The 22115-nt window shown below is 35.6% G+C and overlaps 1 protein-coding gene across 3 annotated transcripts in view; it reads left to right on the forward strand.

Annotated features, from left to right (window-relative positions):
* LOC129232603 (lysosomal acid phosphatase-like) overlaps nucleotides 1-9379 on the forward strand; it is a 65766-nt gene extending 56387 nt beyond the window's left edge. For all 3 annotated transcript variants that reach the window (XM_054866738.1, XM_054866737.1, XM_054866739.1), the window contains one exon: nucleotides 8334-9379. In XM_054866738.1, the coding sequence (XP_054722713.1) occupies nucleotides 8334-8612 (279 nt within the window). In that variant the 3' untranslated portion in view covers nucleotides 8613-9379. The remainder of the gene's footprint in view (nucleotides 1-8333) is intronic.
* Nucleotides 9380-22115: the final 12736 nt, after the last annotated feature.

The raw sequence follows: 22115 nt of genomic DNA on the forward strand, positions 1-22115 counted from the left end.
ATTTAAGCCGTTAGCGATGGATAAACAGGGAGTTTCGATTCAGATTTCGAACTGTGAGTGTGTATTAGCTCTGTTTATAGCGAGGCATTTCGCTGTGTTGTTTTCGTATTTGGAAGTAAATACGTGTGTAAACGTTGAGTTTACGGTGTTGTGTGATAATTGCTTTATTGCTGATGAATAATTTAGCAGTTGTTGCCGATCTTTCCTGTACATAGTGTAAATAAATTTCCTGTGTTTTTATCAAGAACTGTGTTTTCATTTCAAGAAAGTGGAAGTCGCACCGAATCCGTTACAATATGATTCAATAGTTTACTCTCAAAATATCACCAACAGTGGCCAAATTGAAACCAGATTTAAAAAAAAAAAATTAAATTGCCAAATTTGTCGCCAAGTTGGCGGCAAAACTTGGCGACCAAAAGACTGGCGATATATCGCCAAGTGTCCTCCAAATTATAACACCACTTGAGTTCACATCGAAGTTAACAATAATTTCCCCCCAAAAAGGGGCAAAAGACCCCCTTTGGAGCATAGGAATGCAACCAAAAAGGTGCACCTAGATTTCACTAGGTGTGTACGTACCAAATTTCAACTTTCTAGGACATTCCGTTCTTGAGTTATACGACACACATAAACACATACGCACATACATACGTACATACAGACATCACGAGAAAACTCGACGTAATTAACTCGGGGATCGTCAAAATGGATATTTCGGGTGTCTGTACTTTCCTAGGCTTATCCACGTGTGGTCGGGTTGACAAAAAAAAAAACTCAACATTCATTTGGGGGTGAGCAAAATGGAAATTAAGGCCGATTTTACGGTTGAAAATTTTTTCGCGAATACAATACTTCATTTTTACTTTCTTCTATATCTAATATATAGAAGAAAGTATTGGATTCGTGCAAATTTTCGAATTTCGAATTTTGACGGATTCGAACGTTTTGAGGTGTGCTGAGTCCATTTCGACTATTTTTGGAAAATGTCTGTCTGTCTGTGTGTGTGTGTATGTGTGTGTGTGTATGTGTGTCACGTCTGTGTGTGACCAGTTTTTTGTGGCCGCTCTACAGCAAAAACTACCGCATGAAATTGAACGAAATTTGGTACACATATGTGCCCCTATGTGAACTTGTGCCCATTGGTTTTTGGCGCGAATTCCTCCCAGGGGGATCGAGCAATGGGACGTTTTTTGAGTTACGCGTGCTTGCTATTCCTCAGGAAGTAACTGGCGGAATCAAACAAAATTTGGTCTATATGTTGCCCCTAACAAGAGCAGGTGCTGATTCAATTTTGGTGTCAATAGCTCAAACGGGGGTTGAGTTATAGAACGTTTTTTGTCGTCAATAGTGACTGCTGTATCTCAAGAAATAACGAACGGAATCAAACAAAAATTTTTTGACAAGTAGCCCTTAGTGGGTATAAGAGCTGATTTTATTTTGGTGTCAACAGCTAAAAAGGGGGTAGCGCAATCGCCCGTTCTTTTTTTCCATTGTGAGTGCCCTATCTCAAGAAGTAATGCTACGTTCTGGTTGAAATTTGGAATATATGTGAATCCATACGTAAACAGGCTTTGGTTCAATTTTGACGCCAATCGCTCCAAGAGGTGTTGATTTTTTTTTTTTTTTTGCTAATAAAAATAGTTTTATTGATGCAACAATAAGAAAGATAAATCGTAATAAATTGTCGTCTGCGTATTTCTCGTGATTTTAATTGAGTGGAAATGATCGGAAATATTATCTCAATGATTTAAAGTTTTTAACTGTTGCCATCTTATGTTTGTTAACAAATAAAATATTTGTAATTAATTCAAGTAAGGCTTTTAAAGTAACTTTCAATTTTCGCTCTTTGTTTTGTTTTTACAATAATTCAGACATTGGGATGGTCGTCAAGTTTTTGCATGTGTAATTTTGTTTTTGTTAGGAATATTGCTTCATCGTCAAGCATGGGGAGGGATCAGAAAAAGAAAAAATATAGAAGAAAGTTTCGTGATGGCCACAACATACTAGTTTGTAAAAGGAAGTAAAAAATGCTGGTGGCTGTATTGTATAGTTGTGCGACGAAAAGATAGCGGATGAACTGGAAAGGGACACACGGTGTTACAACTATTGTAGACGTTGATGAATTCGTTCAAAAGAGTCGCAATTTCCCACACTGAATCAGTTCAATATTTCGCAGTCTTTTCCAGAATTTGCAATATTTATGAGCTCACTTCGAAAATTTGACTGCGGAAATTCTAAATATGCATTCACGGTTTGCCGGAGAGCATCAAACTATTTAGGGTTCAGGAATTGCTTCCCGGAAAAAGCCCCACATTTTTGTGATGCTTATATTCTTTAGGTCAGGTAGGAATTAGATGTAATGGGAAAACACCAGATTGGTTAATTTTATTTTGTGTCGAAAAGAGAACAGATCAAATGGGAAGAAACACTCTTTCAACTAGAGTGAGTTTATTTAAATACGTTCCGCAAATTATGGTCAGATAAAAGATAAAAAAACAACACGGATAATTGGCTAGCGGATAATCTGGATGTTAAATACATTCCACAAATTACGGTCAGATAAAAGATACAAAAACAACACGGATAATCGGCTAGATGATAATCTGGATTCAACTGTACAATAAAGCCTAAGTAAATATACTTTCAGTACACAGTTCAGATATAAATACATTCTGTTAAAATGTTAATGCAAAATATTTGTTTTGAATGTAGTCAAAAAGTGCAGGGTGATTATAATTAAAATCCCACTTCCAAAATGCTGTAAGAAAGAGAACCACAGGTTAAAATCACTTTACGTCTGAAATGGGGGAACTCGCTTGAAGAAAGGGATAGTTGTATAAAGAAGACAAGAGTTCTAAAGTTTGTGAGTCTTTCAAAAGGAAACATCACGCGCTGCTCGTGAAGCTCTTTTGCAAAACGGCGGCTGTGCCCGCTAGGAAAGTGCTTTAACACATTGACTGCTAGGGACGAGATAACTCGTCCTCCAGAATTATGCTGTATGCGCTAGGGACGAGATAACTCGCCCTCCAGCCAACACGTTGCTATATTTTTTCAGCGGGTTCCATTGGCTTTACTGGCTGTTCTGCCGCGCATAGACGAACATTTAGACAAGGTTCAAAAAGAGAAACAAAATGGCGCCACTACTGCGTTTGCTGTGAAAACATTTTCTCATGCAAGCACGTGTGCGCGCAATCAAACGAGATACCTTATGTGTTTGTCCCTTGCTTTGAAAAATATCACAGTGTGGAAAATTTCTAGAAAAAAATATATAGAATTTGTTTTGTATGCTGTATTATTCGTGAAAAAGTCCAATAAAACTGTTTTCCTTCAAATTGTTTCGAATAATTAGCTTAGCGCAGGGAGTCCATATATAGGCTGTCGACGACGCAGTCAATGTGTTAAAGAGGTTCCAGTCTTTAATAGGCACGAAAAAAATCTGTGGATGGTATCATCCACTCCGAAGAAAATTATTAAGCTATTTAAAGACATAGGTTCTTTTAACCCCTTCAGTCGGAGTTATGAAATACTTGACTAAAAATGTTTATACAGTCGAGTCCCGACTTACGTCAGGGATGCGTCCCAAGACCCTTCGCGTAAGTCGAAATTTCGCGTTGTGGAAAAGAGTATGCGTAAAAGCTTTTATAAACGTAGCCAATTATTTTAGACACCTGTAAACACCCCCTTCAACTGTTAAAAAAACCATTTCGAAACTATACATTACTGTTTCTTACATAAAGATATGAATGTTTACTAATATTTAAAAAAAAAACGTTTTATTCATCGTTAAATACTGCTACAATGCACAAAATCATTGGGAAAGAAAGACATAAAACTAACCAGTATACGGTGCGTACGGTATACAGTAAGAAAAGCAAATGCACTATAGTTGTACTGTACAGTAGATCCAGTAATAATATTTGTAACTTAAAAAAGTGAAGATGATAATGATTTATACTGCGTAATCAAACCGTTAATCTTTATCTTTACCAATAATAAAGCTAAAAGTCTCTCTGTCCGGAGGATGTCTGGATGTCTGGATGTGTGTGACGCGCATAGCGCCTAGACCATTCGGCCGATTTTCATGAAATTTGGCACAAAGTTAGTTTGTAGCGTGGGGGTGTGCACCTCGAAGCGATTTTTCGAAAATTCGATGTGGTTCTTTTTCTATTCCAATTTTAAGAAAAAAAATATCATAAGATGGACGAGTCAATTACGAAATTATCATAACGTGGAACCGTAAGATGGGTACAAGCCAACTGTTGAGAAAATTCACCATACATTATTTGTAAATATACAGGCGAACCAAAAGACCTTTTGATTTTTCTATTACGGGCAAAGCCGTGCGGGTATCACTAGTCTAATACATTTTTAAACAGTTGCTTCACTAAATCTTTTATAACGTTTCTATCTATGGCAACACACCTCTTCTTGGTTTCTTTAAATAACAATACAACAGCAGCTTCCATTTTCATAATTTTTTGCATTTTACTAAAACATCACTCGGTAAACTTTTACGGGTTTCCTTTTTCTTGACTTTTAATGGTATGTATGAAATATGGAAGATTCACTCGTACCTAATTTTCGTGCTACCTTCGACACATTTTTTAGTTGAGATTCAACTTTTCAAAAAACATCGAGAAGCTTTAGCTTTCTTTTAATTGTCAAAAACCTTTTCTTTTTTCCTTCTATCTTCACAAACTTTATATGAAACAGCGCTCTTAGATGTCTTACATTTCATCAACTTTCTCATTTTTAATGAAAAAAAATAAATGTAAAATAAGGAGTAGTTATTTGTATAAGCGATGTTTAGACTAGTACGGTGTTGGAACTTCCGCTTTCAGTGATGCGAAAGGAATGAAGGTGTATATTCACGAAAAAAAAATGTAGCCAATTACAAAGCCAATACTTACACACCACGATTCCCCACCGAAAAATTTCACGTTGTGGGTGAGGAATTCGCGTTAAGCCTAAAATTCTTTACTGGTGAAAAAATCGCGTTATAGCCATTTCGCGTAAGTCGGATCGCGTTGTAGCGGGAGTCGACTGTATTTGGTACACAGTATACTATGGTAAAGGGTATTTGTAGGGTATGTTTGTAGGAGAAAAGTTAAAAGAGATATGGCACGGCCAATATTCCGAACTTCTATTTTTGAAATTAATATTTCATATAAAAAAAACCGATAAAATACCAAACAAACTTCATTACAAAATGTTGTTTAAACAATAATAAAGCATAATATAAGCGTTTGAAACGACTAATTAAAAATTATATATTTTTGAAAAAATCAGGAAAAAAAAAACCTCGCTTTTCGGACGAGAATTCATGCTTGGAGAAAATGAGCCAGTCCCAAAACGAAAAATTATTTCATAGATTATAATAAGCAGAATGTAAAGAGTCAACTACAAAATAATAATAATAATAATTAATTTGAATTTTGACATCTTGAATTCAAATTATGTTTTTCGCAATCACGAGTGTGTGTATGTAGGCGTGTGTGTTTGTGTGTGGAGGGTATGTGTGCTTGTGTGTAGAGGGTATGTGTATGTGTGTGCAGGCATGTGTGTTTGTGTCTGTGTGCTGGCATAAATGTGTGGGTAGTTGTGTGTATGAATGTGTGTGTGGGAGGGTATGTGTATGTGTGTGTAGGCATATGTGTTTGTGTCTGTGTGCAGGCATGAATGTGTGGGTAGTTGTGTGTATGTTTTTGTGTGTGTGTATGTGTAGGTGTCTGTATGTATGTGTTTGTGTGTGTGTAGGTGTATGTTTGTGTATGTGTTTGTATGTGTGTGTGCGTGTGTGTATGTGTGTATGTATGCGCGTGTGTATGCGCGTGTGTGTAGGACATGGATGCAACCTGGAGACGGCTTTCGCTATAGGAGCAGCATCGTGAGGAGCCCGTCGACGGTGATGGTGCGGAGGGTGGCGGTGGGAAAATAAAATGATAGGACGCCAAAAACAGTCAAGTGAGAACAATAAGCAATCGTGATTACTCAAAAAAAAATCAAGTAATTTAATCAATTATTAAATGATTAGCAGCTTTTTAAAGTGTATGTCCGGTATACCGGACACCAGGTCTGAAGAGGTTAACGTGAAATCAGGAAGAAGGAAGAAATTAACTGCTTCGACGTACGCAGATGTGGCTAAAACTCGAGGTCGTAGCTTAAGCAGCAACGCGTCCGCCATTTTGGGGCTAAATGCCGCTTTCTTCCTATATCTGCTATAATTAAGTATTGTGTGTTTTGCTTCTTGATCGTGGATTAACATAGAGTTAATGAGAAACCACAATCAAGGAGCAAATCAAGCTACTTTACCATCGCCGGCATAGGAAGAGAGCTGTATTTAGCCCCAAGATGGCGGACGTGTCGCTACTGATTCTACGATTCACGACTTTAGATGTGGCCGCTACATTGCAAGAAGGACATATGGATGGTCTTAAGCCAAAGTGAACTATGTGATTTTAAGTTCTGACTTTAACATGTAAATATGCAGCGAAATGTTGTTTTTTATCTTAAGTAAATATAAACATGTCAAGTATTATTTGTTTGGCACTCTTGGCTTCCTTAAGAGGTTCTCCACCTCCAGCTCAGTCACTTCCTATGCCGGGCTGATGAGTGCTAATGAGCACGAAACTGCAGTGCTAGGCTGGAATGACTGAGTTAGCGGTGTATTTCATGTATTTCTGCCTTAAGCCCTGGCTATTGGGCGGTAACTTACTGAAAATACCATGCCTTGCCTTCAATCTGCGAGTTGAACCGAACCATTGCTTCGTCACTCGTCTGGTCAGCGCTAATTCTGTACCAGCTATCAGTTTGTTTGGCACTCTTGGCTCCCTTAAGAGGTTTTCCACCTCCAGCTCAGTCACTTCCTATGCCGGGCTGATGAGTACTAATAAACACGAAACTACAGTCCTCGGCTGGAATGACTCAGCTGGCGGTGTATTTCATGTATTACTTGGTAGTACTGCTTTCCAAGTTTATAAAATACAAATATGTTTTGTGTATATTTTTCTATATTAATCTAACTTTGAATCTTCTTATTGAAAAATAAACATCATGGATGATAGTTCACTCTGGCATAAGACCATCTATATTTCTTGCGCCGTACTTTTCCTCTTTCTATCCAAGCTTATTACGTTCAAATTGGAAATCATCCTGACCGGTGATTCTTTTTGTTTTTTTTTACAGTATTTTGAAAGGGAGACTATAATTATAATCACCTTGTACATGACTGCAAGAAAAAACTTTATTTTAGAGCTACTGAAATATTATTATTCTATTTCTTGTAACAATCTTTACATTTAAAAAAATGTATCCAAGCTGAAACTTTTTGAAAATATGAAGTCATCAAAAGAAAAAAGCTCATTAATTTTTTTCTTGATAAAGGGGCTGTCTATAACTGATGTCCCACTTTTTTTGAGCATATTTATGCCCCTCCTCCTTTTGTCGCAAATTGTTACATTTCACTTTACTCCTTCCTCACCCCCTTTATCTTAGGTTACGCCGTTTTTCATAAAAATATTTTTATTTAAAAAAAAATGCATGACGTCACATTTTCCCTTACCTTCTCCTAGAGCCGCTATATAGATGGGCCGACGCATCAGCTTAAGTTTAGCCATTTTGGATCGGATGTTTCATTGTTGCGCTGCTAGGGTTACCACAGAAAGTTTCGGATTTCGCCAAATTTGCAGAAAATAATATTTTATTTTATAATCAACTCACGTGCCGCTAATAATTGCTCGCAGTGAACAATCACCAACGCGATAACTCGCCAGAAAAGACAACCACTCAAACACGCGCTCCGATCCAAAAAGGCTGATCTTAAGCTGATGCGTCGGCTCGTATATATAGGGGCCTTACCTTCTCCTAGAGCCGCTATATAGATGGGCCGACACACCAGCTTAAGTTTAGCCATTTTGGATCGGATGTTTCATTGTTGCGCTGCTAGGGTTACACCACAGCAAAGTTTCGCGTTCCGCCAAATTTGTATAAAATAATACTTTATTCAATAAATAATCCATGTGCCACTAATAATCGCTCGCAGTGAAAAATCACTAAAAGTGATAACTTGCCAGAAAATACAACCACTCAAACACGCGCTCCGATCCAAAATGACTGATCTTAAGCTGATGCGTCGGCTCGTATATAAAGGGGCTTTACCTCCTCCCTTCCCCTTGTCACAAACTGTCACAATTTCTTCAACCCCCTCCCCCAAAAAAGGGTCATCATTCGTAGACAGCCCCTAATAAATGTTTTACAAATACGTTTTTATTTTAATTGCATAGTTTCAGCCTTTCGATTTTGATTTTCTTTGAATTTTTTTTTTCTTTTTTCAGCACAGCAAAAATATGGTAGCAGTGTTAAGCGCTCTGGATGTTTTCAACATGAAAGAGCCCCCTTTTGCCGCAACAGTCATTTTCGAACTGTATAGAGAACCTGGCGGTCACAGTCACAGTGTTCGCCTCTTGTTTCTCAACTCCACCACCCCCGAAGCGGAGGATCAAACGCCGAACGTTCTAAACATTCCCAAGTGCGGAGAGTTCTGTCCGTTCGAATCGTTCAGCACTATCGTGAAAAGCTTCACTCCAGAGAACTGGGAAAAGCAGTGCAGATGAATTTGTTTTTGAGGAAGGACTTTTGAATTCATGTGGTGGCGCTGTGTGTCATGAAGTTCCTTCGAACAAAGCGTTTTTCGAAAATGGGGTCGTTTCCAAAATTTTAAAAGTAGTTTTTTCTGAAAAAGCATGCTTAAAAACATAGAATCTGACTATTTTTTAAATAATTTGTTTAAATTTTGTATTTAAAAAAATTACTTAAATCGGTTTCGCTTTCATTCTTTACGCTTCTGCCGATAACATCACAAATGATGAAATACCATTATTCTGTGTTGCCATTCACAGAGCAAAATATTTAATTCACATATTTACTCACTTGTATTGGCAACGATAGGGTTGACAGCAAGCGTAGGGCGCAATTTTAACTCGCTTCTTGATTATCATAACATGGAAACGTGGTAGAAAGATGCGCCAAAGAGCATCATTTGTGACGTCATCAAGACCGCGCCTTGTTTGAAAAATCAGACATTTAAAAAAAATAATTAAAAAAAACTATTGAGAATATCCAAGTATTTTCTGGGTCCATGTATTTTCTTTTTTTTATTTATTTATTTATTTTTTGCTTATTCTATCAATTTCAGTGACAAAAAGTACTAATTTTGACTGAAGGAAACAACCCCATTGTGAAGAAAGAATTTTCATGTTTCAGACTTTCATTTCATTTTCTGTGGTAGTTGAAAACGGAGAGACCCATAGCTCATTCGCGGTAGCATAAGTAATAAAATAATAGTTTAAAAAACTAAAAACAACACGCTTATGAACTAAAAAGTGAAAAATAATCTTTGGATGATAGTAGTTGACCAATCACTTAATTTTAATGTAATACAAAAAAGCGACAAATGAAAGAAATTCAAGACAACTGATAAGAAGCCCCCCACGCTTTTTGTATTACATTAAAATTAAGTGATTGATCAACTACTATCATCCGAAGATTATTTTTCACTTTTTAGTTCATAAGCGTGTTGTTTTTAGTTTTTTAAACTATTATTTTATTTTTCTGTTTTTTAGTCTTATATTGTTATCAGGCGACGAAATTATTTATAAAACGAGTGCGAGGTAATATCTTAAAGTTAAGACAAGGGCACCCCGATGGGAAGCTACTGTGAGTCATCGAAGTATGTTTGCGGAAATCATATTTATAATACTTTGAAAATTTGAGATGCATTTGAATAAAAGTTTTCTTCAACAATGGTCTGATCAGCAATGAATTTCCAATTGAAGGCTCACCTAAATTTTGGCATGAAATTAAATAAAAACAATTGTATTTCATATTCTAATTACCTTGGAACATTGGAACACATTTTGTCTGATGTAGAAAAATTAAAGGTTTTTGTAGATATTTTTAAATAATTTTTGCGAGCATTTTTTAATTTATTTTTTTAATTTTTTCCTTTTTCACATTGTTGGATTTATGCCAAAATATGGATTAAAATTGGAGGAAACTAACAATTAAAAGAGTTAATTAATTAATTTGATTACAGAATATTGCATTGTCATCGGGTCTTAGGTCGCGTGCCAAATTTCAAAAGAATCCGATCGCAGGAAGTTGGGGAAATTTGAGCTGCAAGATTCCGTTACAAGATACATACATACATACATACTTACATACATACATACAGGTGAAGCTAATAAAAGCGTGTTAAAAAAGATATTATGAATACAGGAATTAAAATATTTATTATCAAAACCAGCTCAACCCATTATTAAAATTTTGACAGGAGAGACGGAAAAACGCTTCACGCTCTACTTGCTTCATTGTTCCTGATTTATATAGGAGCCTTAACACAAACGGAGATGGTTTGAGGCAAGAGGTATGACGTCATATCGAAGAGGAAGGCTACCGATTTTTTCTGGAATATGGCCCCGGGGCTTGTGCTTTAATTGTTTTTTGTTCTTTAAAGAAATGATTACCACTAAAATAAAAAAAGAACGCAGATGAACTATAATAGCATTTACCATTAGTATGGTTAAGTTTAACATAACATAAAAGGAAATAATTATTTATTTTAAAAAAATCCTCGAATTTCTTGTATTTTTTCCTCGTAGAGGTTTTTAAAATTTTCTGCAAAATAATTGTTGCGAGATTATCTCTATTTCTAAGCAGATTCTGAAGTAGAGAGATTTATTGAGTGTAAGAAAAACTTCCTACCCGTGATTGTCTACTTTTGTTTTTACAAAATGTTTATTTAAATGATGTTTTAATCATATAATTTATTTACATGTAAAAGTGTGTTTTAGTGAAATAAAATGCATTATTTTATAACACCAGAAAGTTTTGAGTTTTTCTGATTTAATACCACTAAGTTTTAAGTTTCCTCTGCTTTAGTACTGCAAAGTTCAGCATTTTTCTGAACAGGTAAAAATTTAATGCAGTAGACCTTCGTTTTACCCGGGGGTTACGTTCTACGGAAATGCCACGTAAATCGAAATCGCGTAAATTGGGACCTAATACTAATGTTAAAATAGGGGTTTGGTTCCGTAAATAACAAAATACTTTATTCTAGTGCTCACTAATTGTGTAATAAAGTTAAATGCGTACTTATAATGACTTTTATGCACAAGATGCATAAAGAAAACATAAATTAATTTCGTGTTCTGTTTATAAATAGGAGCTGGCTATATTAGTCTTTTGGCAGTCATTAAGAATTTTTCTTTTTAATTCTTTGCAGAGCATTAACGCATCCATGATCACTTGCGTCATTTCCATGATAGAATCTTCCATCACTAACAAATCAGAAAGATCATTTCTATTATCTAGGAATGGCTCAACATTTTCAATGTGGACGTTTTTGGTTGTGCGTCACTGACGTCGGTATCCTCGTTGGTTTTGGTCTTCTTTGTCGCTCCTAAAGGCTCTTCTTCCTGTGAGTTCTGAACTGTGTGAGTTTAATAACTTCACTTCTAGAAAGAGCTCTGGAACCAATCGCATAAAATGTCTCCAGTGGCCCAAGCTCGATGATTAATGCACCAAAATGCAGTTGATTACGCGTAGCCTGCAATCTTTAGGAGTTTGGATTTTGAAAGAGGGGAAAATGTTATCTGTTTGCATTGCCGCATCCGCGTAAAACCGAAACTCATCCGCGTAAAATAAAATAAAGGTGTCAAATCTTATGCCGCGTAAAGAAATGTTTTTGCATTTTTGCAAAGAAAAAAATACTAAAAGCAAGGACGATTTAGTTTCTAAGGGAGGGGGCTTGAGCCCCCACTTGTCCTCCCCCCATATGGGCGCCCATAGTTTCTTGTGTTAACACGTGTTTTTATAAGCTCTCAGACTTTTATGTGTTGAAGCAGTTCCATATCAGCTAAGGGTTTGTTAAGTACCTATTTATGTACAATTTAATACTTTATGTAGTAACATAGTTGTACTTCTCATTTCTGCTAAGGTTTTAAAAAAAATCGCAATAACAATACATTTCTTAACCTAAAAATTACGACCTACTTTGGCCAAGTATAAAAACTTGAAAAATCCGTCAGAGAGATTTGGAAAAGAAAAGAAAAGCTAAAAGTGAACCTGTAAACAGGAAAAACACACACACACACACACACAAAAAAAAAAAAAAAAAAACAGGAATTTTCAGCAACGGATTAAGAGAGCGCTTACAGACCCAAATCATCAGGGCTCAGTCATAAAGCTTTTATTATTGACTAGTGGTACCCGCACGGCTTTGCCCGTAATAGAAAAATTAAAAGATCTTTTGGTTCGCCTGTATATTTACAAATAATGTATGATGAATTGTCTCGCCAATTGGCTTGTGCCCACGTTACGGTTCCCCGTTATGATAATTTCGTAATTTACTGGTCCATCTTATGATAATTTTGTTCTTAAAATTGGAATAGAAAAAGAAGCACATCGAATTTTCGAAAAATCTCTTTGGGGTGCACGCCCCCCATGCTACACTCTAACTTCGTGCCAAATTTCATGAGAATTGGCCGAACGGTCTAGGCGCTATGCGCGTCACAGAGATCCAGACATCCTACAGACATCCTCCGGACATCCGGACAGAGAGACTTTCAGCTTTATTATTAGTAAAGAAGATGAAGAGGAACTGAAATTGGCAGAGCAGGTTTAGAAAACGTTGACGCAGTTGCATTTACTTCTTCAAAATTTTGTTAAATTTGTTGAAAAGTTTCCGGAATTTTATTATTGTTGAACGGAATAAGCCCAGGTTTCCAATGTTGAGAGCAAAATGGATCACACCAAAAAGTTTCGGAAGTGACCGAAAATGTAAGACCATTTGTTTTACGAATGGGTGTTATCTTAATAAATATATTCAACCTCCAAAACTCATGAAAAGATTACTGTTCTCCGTCGGTAATTTCTGACACAATAATTAGGTATGCACACACATTACATTATATTTTTTAAATTTTCCTTCAAGCAAATACATACAACAAATATATAAAACAAATACCTTAAAACAAATACTCAAGCTTCTTGTAAAATGTATTTTTCTTTTAAATAAAAAGTTTTCCCTATGAGCACACGTCTTTCTTTTGCTGTACTTAGTTCGACAATGATTTTAAATAGGGAAAACCACTTTGGGCTAAAGAAACCCAAACGTAAGGGTAAAATTGGCCCAAATTAAAAAACAATTTAAAAGGGTAATAATATTTTGAAACAAAGTGACCAGTATTCAAAAACTAATTCAAGAGAGCTCTAGATGTGTAAAAAAGTTTCTACAACTTGGGATATGAATAGTTGTAAAATTATTGAGAAAAGATGCGAAAAGTTCCAAAATGTGAGTCAAAGTATCCCGCATTTACAGTAATGTACGCATCAAATTTTTTTCTTAATTTAATAGACAGGTCATCTTTTGCATTTGCTCATGTTAATGGCCTTAAAGCAGTTTCTCCCAGTCTTTTCATTAACCTAAGAGAATAAAAATCACTAGAATAGGATGAATGACGTCAAACTTGATTGATCATATAGATTTCTCGAGAAGTTTGTTTTTCGTAAAACCCCCCATGAAACAAAAATCTGGTTACGGCCCTGAGTAGCAAAAATTAGACTGTGAGAAGCAAAGAAACGTATGTAGAGAGTTTGAAGTTTGTAGTAAAGGGTCATTGCACGAAAATGTCAACCTGTAGGCCAAAATTTCTAACACAATCAATATTAATGTGTTATTCGAGGGCAAATCAAAAAGTCTTTGCGACTATTTTTTATTCGCCAAAAACAGGTGCATACAGGCACAAATATACGCAGTGTACTACGTACTGTTTGACCACGGATTGTATGTAATTTGGCAATGTGCCAAGTAAAGACGATTCCATCTGAATGAATCTAGCAAGGAGGAAGGGAAAATAATAATGGGATTTTGATGCTTTGCGTTTTATAATGTTACTAGTGCCCTATTCATTTATTGCATTCTCAAAAATAAAATAAGGGGAAACAAAAATAGTTACCATGGAAACAGCAAAAAGAAAAGAAAATATTTTCATTTCGTTTTGGAGCGTAAAAGCAAAATGGTAAGCTCAGAACTTTGCTGTGAATAAATAAATCAGTTACTTGTTGCCGTGAGAATATAGATCGTGTATGCTTTAGATTAAAAAAATGTTGCTGTGAGCAAATTTTCATTTTTACAAAACTAAGGCTAAATAATAAAGAGGCAAAAGTGCACATCTGAAATAAGCCAACTAACAACTCTATAAACTAATAGAAACGTCCATTTCCGCCTATAAACCGGATATTAGCCTTTCCATGTAATCCATGGTCAGACAGTACCTTACATTATTTCTCCACATAGTCACCACACCAGTTCATTCATTTGTCCCATCGCAGCACTAAACTAGAGATCCCCCTGTGGTAAATTCTTCGGGCTGCCTGCGGAATCACCGTCGGACCGCGTTCTTGGCTTCTTCGTCGCATGTGAATCTCTATCCTGCAAGAAACTTTTTCAGGGGAAAGAAAGCGTGAAAACCACTAGGGCACGGTCTGGACTGCAGGTGCATTTCCCTGTGAATTGCTATGGGCTCCCTTGCTCCATATAAAACGAATAACACTTCGCTGCGAAATATGTGGACGTCTGAAGAATAAACGTCATCTTAAATGACTGATAGCAGCTCCGCTCTTCCGAGCAAAAAGCAGATACGGCTGGTACGGCTCAAGGAACGGTCAATGCTGGGAATGTATATGTTTGCTTTGTATTTCACAGCCGTATTTTGGCTAAAAAAATAGGCGCAAAGACTTTTTGATTTGTCCTCGTACATCATTTAAGAGGTAAAATCTTAATTTTCAAATCTGGTAAAAGGTTTTTCAAGATGGATGCCGTGCGTTGAGTAATTACTGCTTGATGATCTTCAACAACAACACGTAACTTTTAACTATAAACGATTGAATAAAAGCGATCTGTAATTTTTTAAGCATACATTTGATGTAAATATTTTTCTCATCCAGTTATTACTTATATTTTGAAATTTATGTTTCTTTAATTTCTTATTTGATTTTTTCTCGATAAGCTTAATTTGAATTCTGTGTGGAACGGAATTCCGTTCCTCACAGAACGGGAATTTACGCTCGTTCGTCACAAAATGTCGTATTTTCCCTTCCACATTTTTTATAGGACTATAAAAAGAAACATTTTGCTTTATTCTCGTCCCAAGAGCTACCTAGAATGCATTTAAAATGTTGATTTTTTATTAAATTATTTAAAAAAAAAATAGTTATTAGCCTGACGAATTTAACAAATTGATAGTGACGAACGTAATCGTTTGAAACAAACACTGTATCTTTCGAATGTTTAGTTCAATAAGCAATTAATGAAATGTATAGTATAAAATTATTTTGTTTTTTAAATGTCACTGTATAGTATTTTGTATTTTTTTACAACAATTAACTCGATTTTTAGCACATATTTGTGGAATTTTCTTGGGTTGTATTTTATGGAAAAAACGGCAGCTCAAAAAAAAAGAGTTAATGCAGGGCAAGAATGGCTGATAAATAAATAGAAAAAGACAGGAAAATGAAGCAGAGCGTATGCAAATATTACGATAAAATAAAAATTAAACACATACATACGACAATATAAAAAAAATTTAATTTTTTTTTTTTTGAATTTTGACATTTTGAATTCAAATTATGTTTTTCGCAATCACGAGTGTGTGTGTGTGTGTGTGTGTGTGTGTGTGTGTGTGTAGGCGTGTGTGTTTGTATCTGTGTGCAGGCATAAGTGTGTGTGTGTGTGTGTGTGTGTGTAGGTGTCTGTGTGCAGGCATGAGTGTGTGTAGGTGTGTGTATGTAGGCGTGTGTGCTTGTGTGGGTATGTGTGTGCAGGCATGAGTGTGTGTAGGTGTGTGTATGTAGGCGTGTGTGTGTTAGTATGTAGGCGTGTGTGCTTGTGTGGGTATGTGTGTGTGTATGGGCGTCTGTGTTTGTGTCTGTGGGCAGGTATAAGTGTCTGTAGGTGTGTGTATGTAGGCGTGTGTGTTTGTATCTGTGTGCAGGCATAAGTGTGTGTAGGTGTGTGTGTGTACAGTCATGAGTGTGTGTAGGCGTGCGTGCTTGTGTGGGTATGTGTGTGTATGTAGGAGTGTGTGCTTGTGTGGGTGGGTGTGTGTATGTGTAGGCGTGTGTGTAGGTGTAGGCGTGTGTGTAGGTGTCTGTGTGCAGGTATGAGTGTGTGGGTATGTGGGTGTAGGTGTCTGTGTGCAGGTATGAGTGTGTGGGTATGTGTGCGTAGGTGTCTGTATGTATGTGTGTGTGTGTGTGTAGATTTGTGTATATATGCGCGTGTGTGTGTAGGATATGGACGCAACCTGGAGACAGTTTTTGCTAGAGGAGCAGCATCGGGAGAGGCTGGTCGACGGCGGTGCTGCAGAGGATGGCGGAGGAAAATGAAATCATAGGACACCAAAAACAGTCAAGTGAGAACATTAAGCAATGTGATTGCTCAAAAAAAAAAAAAAAAAAAAAAAAACAGAGACTGGGGAATAAAAAATGAGAAGTCAGGAGAGGAGAATCAATTGCAGGGAAGTTAGTAAGCTAACTTTGTATCGAGTTGTAGACCAATGCAACTTCACCTTTCTCAACATGCCAAGTTTACCGAAAGAATCAAAAAGCATGCTCTTTCAAGCAGTCCCGGGAAAAATAGGCTCTTATATGTTATCTTGCTAAATAATAATAACCATATTGGAAATATTGTGACAGAAATTAACGTCAAAAAGTTCCTGGGAGAAGCCTTCTTGAAAAAATCAATCCTTACAATTGATTTTGTTTTTGTAAAGAATATTACCTTTCTCAAGTTTTCTGGAAAAAAAAGTTCCGTTTGTAAGTGATTAAAAGAAAAATACATTGTAAAGACCCACGATAGAAGTAATACTTTTATCTTTTCTTCTTTTTTACATTCTAACATACGATTTCATCCGTATGTTTCCTCTCACGCCAAGCTCTTGTTCCTCTTGTGTTTGACTTAGTTATATTCACAACATGATTGTACATTTTAATAAAGAAAATAGATTATAAACATTGGGAAAACTGAAAATTGCTCGAAATCCGCTTTTTAATTGCTACCAAGAATCAATAAAAAATAATAGTAATAATAAAGTTAATTTTGGTTATAAAAATCCACTAAAGACTTTAGAAACTAAAGTCAAGGCTAAACCTTTTAGCAATGTGGATGACGTTTTTAAACTGATGACTTGACTTGAATCAAAGAAATCCTTGAAAACCTGCATTATTTAAAACGCTTAAAGTGCCAAAATCTACAAATACTGTCTGACCACGGATTGTATGGAAAGACAAACATCCGTTTTACAGCCGGAAATGGACAAATCTATTATTTTTAGCGATGTCAGCTTTTGCAGAAGCAGAGTCTCATTCAAATGAGCGGAACTTACGCATCAAATTTTTACTTTTCCCCTCATTCAGATAGATTCGTCTCATCTCGACGTTTGAAAACTCCATATGATCCGTGGTTGAAAAGTTGTGCTTACTTAAGTTTAATCTTGAAATTAAATTGATAATTTCATTAGCAAAACTAAATTCATAAATACTATCACTTTTCATTATTTTTGGGAGCAATTAAAAAACAAATACGTCACTTCCGTGACACAAAAAGGTTGGGGATCAGAAATTCAAAGCTCTCGCATAAAAATTTCACTTCAAAACAGAGGAAAAAAAATTGCGAAGTCAATAAAAAAGCATTAATTTAATCCACGGTGAAAATTTGTTGATAGAAGTATTAGTTTTAAGACAAAGTATCAGTGCTTACTTGTTAAATAATATTTAGACACGTAACGGTCTAAAAAACTAAACGAATCTATTTCTAAAATGGTCCATCTTCAGAGTTACGTTCGTCACACGTCATATTTTGAAGAAATATTCATTTCTGTTACCATTATACGAAAATTGAGTATTATTCGGTATGAAAAATAAAGTTAAAGAATGAAAATAATGCATTGCATTGTTTTTATAATTTACCTAAACTTTAGAGAAATGGGAAGCTGAATTTTCATGTTGAAAATTCAAGGTCGAAAAAATGTTACGTTCGTCTAGTAATTTAATTTCAAAAACCAATTTATGTCATTTATATTGTGTTTTATCGCATGAATATTGCACACAAGTTCTATTCTTTCACAAAATTCCACAAAACCACAAGTAAAAGTTTATTAGACGTTTAAAACTCATGTTATGCAACAAAACAGAATCTCTGAATGTTACGTTCGTCACGATGGAATAACCCTAAAACGCATTTAAATTTCAGACCCTAGGTAGGCTTTTCATTAAAGTTTTTCTTCCAAATCGGTCGGTCTAGCAGTACCTACCAGTACTACTTGTACTATCTCTTGTTCTAAAGCAGAAGACAGATTCTCCTACCATTTGGCACTGGTTATCTCCAAATTTTTAATTTCGGCACTTGCATCCCTTTGCTTCGCACTGCCTCATATTATTAATTAAAACGTCAATTTACATTTTTTGCTCTGAGCATTCTTTTTGCCAATTCGTTCGCCAAAGTTGAACAGGTTTGCCGCGAGTTGTTGAACCAGCCACCGTACGCAACGAACGGGGCTGGCGAGCGAAACGAGCAAGTGTCAGAGCCACCATTTTCTATTTAAAAATATTCCCATCATGGGCACCCATATGCAAAATTTTAAGGGGTTCTCAGATATTTTCCCCATAGACACAGATTTTAGTACAGATTCGAGTTATTAAAGTTTGACATTTTCAATAAATTATTCATTAATGGCTGGAAAAGAAATGTTTTTACATTTATGCAAAGAAAAAAGTACTAAACGCAAGGAAGTTCTAATTTCTAAGGGGGGTCTTGAGCCCCCCTCCCCTTACCCTCCTATATGGGCGCCCTTGATCCCCATCAAATTCTAATCGTTCGAGTAATTTTCGAATTCCTGAAACACACAGGAAATTATTTCCTGCATGAATCTAATACAGAGTTTCCCAAACTGTGGTCCGCGAAACCCCGTGGGTCCGCGAATGCATGTCAGGGGGTCCATGGTGCTATCCAGCTAAAACGTTAAATATAATAGAGATTGAAAGACGAGTAATGGTATTTTAATTCAAAAAGAAAGCAAATTTATGAGGAATAAAAAAGTTCTTGCTAAAGTACATGCAGGACGCAGCAGCCCCCCCCCCCCCCGGAACTCAACACACTACATATTAATTACTTTTGTTTGCATGACTTAACACACTTAAACTACTCTAACAGTGTTTTGTTCACTAACTTCAAAAGTTCATTTTTATTAGTAAATTTGTTGTAGAAATTTCGTGATGACATTTTAATTCCTAATTGAATTTCTAATAGATATTTACTTCCGTAGCTCAAAATAATAATGTAAGAAATGAAAATCGCACTTAAACTACTCTAACAGTGTTTTATTCACTAACTTCAAAAGTTCATTTTTATTAGTAAACTTGTTGTGGAAATTTGGTGATGACATTTTAATTCCTAGTTAAATTTCTAATTGATTTTTACTTCCATAACTCAAAATAATAATGTAAGAAATGAAAACCACACTTAAACTACTCTAACAGTGTTTTATTCACTAACTTCAAAAGTTCATTTTTATTAGTAAACTTGTAGTTGAAATTTGGTGATGACATTTTAATTCCTAGTTGAATTTCTAATAGATTTTTACTTCCATAACTCAAAATAATAATGTAAGAAATGAAAGCCACACTTAAACTACTCTAACAGTGTTTTGTTCACTAACTTTAAAAGTTCATTTTTATTAGTAAACTTGTTGTGGAAATTTGATGATGACATTTTAATTCCTAATTGAATTTCTAATAGATTTTTACTTCCGTAACTCAGAATAATAATGTAAGAAATGAAAACCGCACTTAAACTACTCTAACAGTGTTTTGTTCACTAACTTTAAAAGTTCATTTTTATTAGTAAACTTGTTGTGGAAATTTGATGATGACATTTTAATTCCTAATTGAATTTCTAATAGATTTTTACTTCCGTAACTCAGAATAATAATGTAAGAAATGAAAACCGCACTTAAACTACTCTAACAGTGTTTTGTTCACTAACTTCAAAAATTCATTTTCATTAGTAAACTTGTTGTGGAAATTTGATGATGACATTTTAATTCCTAATTGAATTTCTTATAGATTTTTACTTCCGTAACTCAGAATAATAATGTAAGAAATGAAAACCGCACTTAAACTACTCTAACAGTGTTTTGTTCACTAACTTTAAAAGTTCACTTTTATTAGTAAACTTGTTGTGGAAATTTGATGATGACATTTTAATTCCTAATTGAATTTCTAATAGATTTTTACTTCCGTAACTCAGAATAATAATGTAAGAAATGAAAACCGCACTTAAACTACTCTAACAGTGTTTTGTTCACTAACTTTAAAAGTTCATTTTTATTATTAAACTTGTTGTAGAAATTTGGTTTTTAATTATTAATATTTATATATATATTACATTTATACATTAAAAAATTATATTTATATATTAAAATGTTAATAATATACTAATAACATTTATATATTATTAGCATTTTAATTCCTAATTGAATTTCCAATAGATTTTTACTTCCGTAGCTCAAAATAATAATGTAAGAAATGAAAATCGCACTTAAACTACTCTAAGAGTGTTTTGTTCACTAACTTCAAAAGTTCATTTTTATTAGTAAACTTGTTGTGGAAATTTGATGATGACATTTTAATTCCTAATTGAATTTCTAATAGATTTTTACTTCCATAACTCAAAATAATAATGTAAGAAACGAAAGCCACACTTAAACTAATCTAACAGTGTTTTGTTCACTAACTTTAAAAGTTCATTTGTGTTAGTAAACTTGTTGTAGAAATTTGGTGATGACATTTTAGTTCCCAATTGAATTTCTAAAAGATTTTTACTTTCATAACTCAAAATATTAATGTAAGAAATGAAAACCACACTTAAACTACTCTAACAGTGTTTTGTTCACTAACTTCAAAAGTTCATTTTTATTATTAAACTTGTTGTAGAAATTTGGTTTTTAATTATTAACATTTATATATATATTATATTTGTGTATTAAAAAATTATATTTATACACTGGTGTGCAAAAATTAAGGACGAAGTCGAAAAATTAGCATATCAGCTGAACGAAGAGGCAGAGCGGACAGAAAGACCAATCAGGAGATTAAGTAAGGTGATGTACGGTAGCACATGCCCAGATATGCAGGCAGACGTAATGGGGGAGTGTCTGAGTAGTATAAAGCATGTTGTCGGTGTAAGATCAGTATTTCTGGCAAAGAGATTGCACGCCGTATAGCAGTTAAAATCACACCGAGTTGCTGCCTCGGCGAAAAATGGCGAATATTCAATCTGTTAGACGACATCTGGATGCTTTTACCCGAGGTCGAATCATTGGGAAGTTGGAGGAAGGCCGCAGTGTGACAAGTGTGGCTGCAGAGTTCGGTATTGCTCACAGCATCGTTTCACGACTTTGGAGACGATTTCAAACTACATGAACTGCTATCCGGGGGTTCAGTAGTGGTCGTCCACGTGGAACCACACCCGCAGATGACCGGTATATTGTCTTGCAGGCCAGAAGAAACAAGCGGCAGACAGCGGGAGAAATCGCTAGACACACGATACAGACGACTGGACGACCGATATCGCGTTTTACCGTGGCCAGAAGACTGCACGGTGGTGGTCTGTTTGCACGACGCCCTATACGGGTGTGTACCTCTAATGCCTGCCCATCGGAGAAGGCATTCTCTGTGGTGCCGGGAACACCGGAATTGGAAAGACAATGAATGGGGACGAGTACTATTTACAGATGAGAGCAGATTCAGTCTGAGTAGCGATTCTCATCGCATACTCATCTGGAGAGAGCGGGATCATCCCTCGAACATCATTGAAGGGGACAGGTATGGAGGTCGAGGTGTTCTCGTTTGGGGAGGCATCATGCTTGGTAGTCGTACAGACCTTCACATCTTCGACGCAGGTTCAGTCAACGGGACCCGTTATTGTAACGAGATTCTTCTTCCATATGTGCGTCTTTTTAGAGGCGCTATGGGTCCGCAGTTCCTTTTCATGGACG

Source organism: Uloborus diversus, unplaced genomic scaffold, assembly GCF_026930045.1.
Source record: "Uloborus diversus isolate 005 unplaced genomic scaffold, Udiv.v.3.1 scaffold_13, whole genome shotgun sequence".
In the NCBI taxonomy this organism is placed as follows: Eukaryota; Metazoa; Arthropoda; class Arachnida; order Araneae; family Uloboridae; genus Uloborus; species Uloborus diversus.